We start from the raw sequence: 3,377 nt of genomic DNA on the forward strand, positions 1-3,377 counted from the left end.
GTTTACAATTTTTGTTTTTCTTTCGTTTTGAAACTCCCGCATTTACATAAGAATAAAACAGATCATACTTGTCCAATCAAAATATTTTTAACATCATTGCGAAGTTAAAGCTTTTATCTGATTGGCTAAATATTTGGGAAAGCCTTTTGTGTTTATAATTTTAAACCAATCAAACGTTTTTTAACAAGGGGTTGATCACGCATTAATACGGGACCCGACTTACGCTATATCGTTATCATCACGCATTAATAAGGGATCCGACTTGGAGCGCTTATCTCATATCACGGATTTTCAAGGGATTAGGCCTGAATGAGTTAATGCATATTTTTCTTCAATACCTTCGAGTCTTTAGTCTAAATGGTGCCAAACCACATCTTCATTTTGTAAAAGGCTCTATGCTTTAATGGCATAGGCAAATAAGCGTTGAGTGACCTATGGAGTTTCTTTTTCTATTTTATACTTCCATGAACAGAATACGGTGTATACTTTCCAGATTAGCTCTATTGTGTACGATATTGATACAAGAGTAAGATTTTGTCCCCGTATTGAAATTCCAAAAGAAATAATTGGCCAAATATAGTCTGAGCTAAACATTTAGCTTAGAGTGTAGACAATATTGCTATTATTTGGATTAATAAAAATTGAATTTAATCAACACCCTCTTCAATACAGTTAACATACTTTGCAAATCAGTAAAAACAAAGAAAAATATCAAACAGGGAATGCCACGCACCAAAAGCGCAGCCTCCTCAAAACGAACCCCCCAGCACGCAAAAGCGTGCACCACACACACACACACACACTCAAAGCTTACACATCAGGACAAAACGAACAACACACACACACACACACTCAAAGCCAACACATAAGGACAAGACGAACAATAAGCATACACACACGCGCGCACACAAAGTCAACACACAAGGACAAAACGAACAAACAAAGGAACACAGTGGGGCACCGCCTTGGAACGGTCAGTGGCAAAAACACCACTGGGGAGCTTAAACCGGTTTATGGTGCGCACCCAACCTCACTCTTACCCCCACCATATTCCAAAGACATGGGACAGTGTAAATAAAAGTAATCCCCTCCAGGTGAATCTCTAACACACGTAATGGAAACAAAAAGGCATGGCATGTAAAACACAAAAATGCTCGTGTATAAATATATAAAAAGCAAACCTTAAAAGCAAACACAGACTCTTTCATTGCCTACATTAACAGCTTTTGTATGTTTAAAAATAATTTATGGAATGATTTAAAAAGCAAATGGGACAGTTAACATGCATAACATTAATAAAATTTGTAATATTTAGATCCGTTTAAGACATGGAATGCATACAAGCAAAAGTAATAGCAGCATACACAGGTCCTAAATTAATACTTTTCTACGTTTTTACTAGTAACATAAAATTGGACTTCTAGACTTATTATGGTTCAGTACTTTGGTCCTATCAAACTAAATATAAATTCTGTAACCGTATATGATTTCATCTGGCATCAGGATCATTTATTTGATTATTTCAATAACCGTATAACCGTAAAATGTGACCAACGGTAGTCGATAAAAGCCAATGAAAGACTTACTCTCTTGAAATAGTTTCGAGGAAAAAAATCGTGTTTTGAGCATTTACAGTTGATCCCTTCTCCTTTTTTTTTAAATGGGGCCAAAACATAGTTTAATATAAATAGAATATATGTATTTGAAAAGTGCAATATCTTCTGTAAACTGTATTAAAGTCCCTTGAGGCTTTAAATGGTGTATCAAAACAGATGATACCAGCTGTCTAAATAGATGCTACGAGAGAAGGTCAATAAGTTCGTAGACCTAAGTATATATTCATACAAATCAAAATTTATTTTTCATCTTTGCACAGTTTACACAATTGTTAGTTGAGTGGTATCAGTCTTTCAGTTAACACCGGCAATTTTCATTCTTGCATGGCAGTTGAATAACCTGACCCATAGGCAAAGATGGAAAAACAGAATTTGGAGTTTAGAGCTGTAATTAGGTTCCTCACTTAAGAGAGATCAAATGCCAGAGAAATCCACCGCCGCATGGCTGATGTGTATGGTGACAGTAGCCCACAGTATTCCACAGTGGCAAAGTGGTCAGCAGAATTTAAACGTAGACGAAGCTCTTTGGAGGATGACCCACGGTCAGGTCGGCTAACTGATGCCATCAGTAAGGAGATGGTTGATCGTGTTGAGGGTCTTGTAATGAATGATTGCCCAATCAAAGTCGATGAACTTGCTAGAGAGTGTGGCATTTCCCGTGGAAGAGTTTGCACTATAATTCATGAACATCTGGGGATGTCAAAGAGTTTTGCAAGATGGGTCCCCAGAAACCTGAACATGCAGGATCGTCAGCAAAGGTTGGAATCATGTCGAGAGCTTCTGGATATTTACAATGCCAATCCAGAAGAATTTCACACTCATCTCGTAGCAGGGGATGAATCATGGATTCACCATTGGGATCCAGACACTAAAAAATCAATGCAATTGAAGTGCCCTGGTTCAACCCACCTTAGAAATTTTGTACTCAGCCATCAGCTGGCAAAGTAATGGCCACTGTATTTTGGGACTCAAAAGGGGAGATATCAATAGATTATAAACCTGATGGCAGTGCTATCACTGGGGCCTACTATGCAGATCTTATCAAACAGCTAAAGGCTGCTATTAAAGAAAAAAGAAGGGGTAATTTAGCCGATGGTGTACTACTTCTGCATGACAATGCCCCTGTGCACAAGAAAAGACTAGCATAAGCGGTCATTCGTGAGTGCAAGTACGAACAACTGAATCACCCTGCTTACAGTTCAGACCTGGCCCCAAGTGATTATTATCTGTTTCGAAATTTAAAGTCGCGCTTGCCTGGAATGAGATTTCAAGATGATGATGAACTCAAGGCTGCCAAAGAGACTTGGTTTGAGGACAAAACAGAAGACTTCTATTTTAAAGGCATAGACTGCTTAAAAGAAAAGTGGGATAAGTGCGTTGAGCTAAAGGGGGATTATATTGAAGAATAATATTGAAACCATGAGCCTATAGTCCAGTAAAAATACGAAATTTAGGGGAAAAATGTGCACATAAATAATTTTTGGCATGTGTGATCTATAACATATCAGGAATGACATATCAGAAATCTACCAAAATCCAATGATGCAAATACCCAATTTTTGGGGTAAAATGTTGAAAAAATGAAACGAAAGTGCGAATTTTTGGAATTCCATTATAGCTTCATATATATTCATCTAAACATGTCAAAATTTTAAAGGATAGTAGCAGAGTCTAATAACAGTCACCGAAAGTTATATTTGAAACAATATATATCCAATATGGCTGCCAAATCCAATATGGCCGCCGTAACTTAAGGGAATT

General features: G+C 37.3%; 1 protein-coding gene across 1 annotated transcript; it reads left to right on the plus strand.

Moving 5' to 3' along the window:
- The first annotated feature begins 2,057 nt into the window (after positions 1-2,057).
- On the plus strand, positions 2,058-2,564 carry LOC128548609 (uncharacterized). The gene has a single exon (XM_053523969.1). It carries the CDS (start codon positions 2,058-2,060, stop codon positions 2,562-2,564), a length of 507 nt encoding a protein of 168 aa, XP_053379944.1.
- The last annotated feature ends 813 nt before the right edge of the window (positions 2,565-3,377 follow it).

Source organism: Mercenaria mercenaria, chromosome 14, assembly GCF_021730395.1.
Source record: "Mercenaria mercenaria strain notata chromosome 14, MADL_Memer_1, whole genome shotgun sequence".
NCBI classification, from domain to species: domain Eukaryota; kingdom Metazoa; phylum Mollusca; class Bivalvia; order Venerida; family Veneridae; genus Mercenaria; species Mercenaria mercenaria.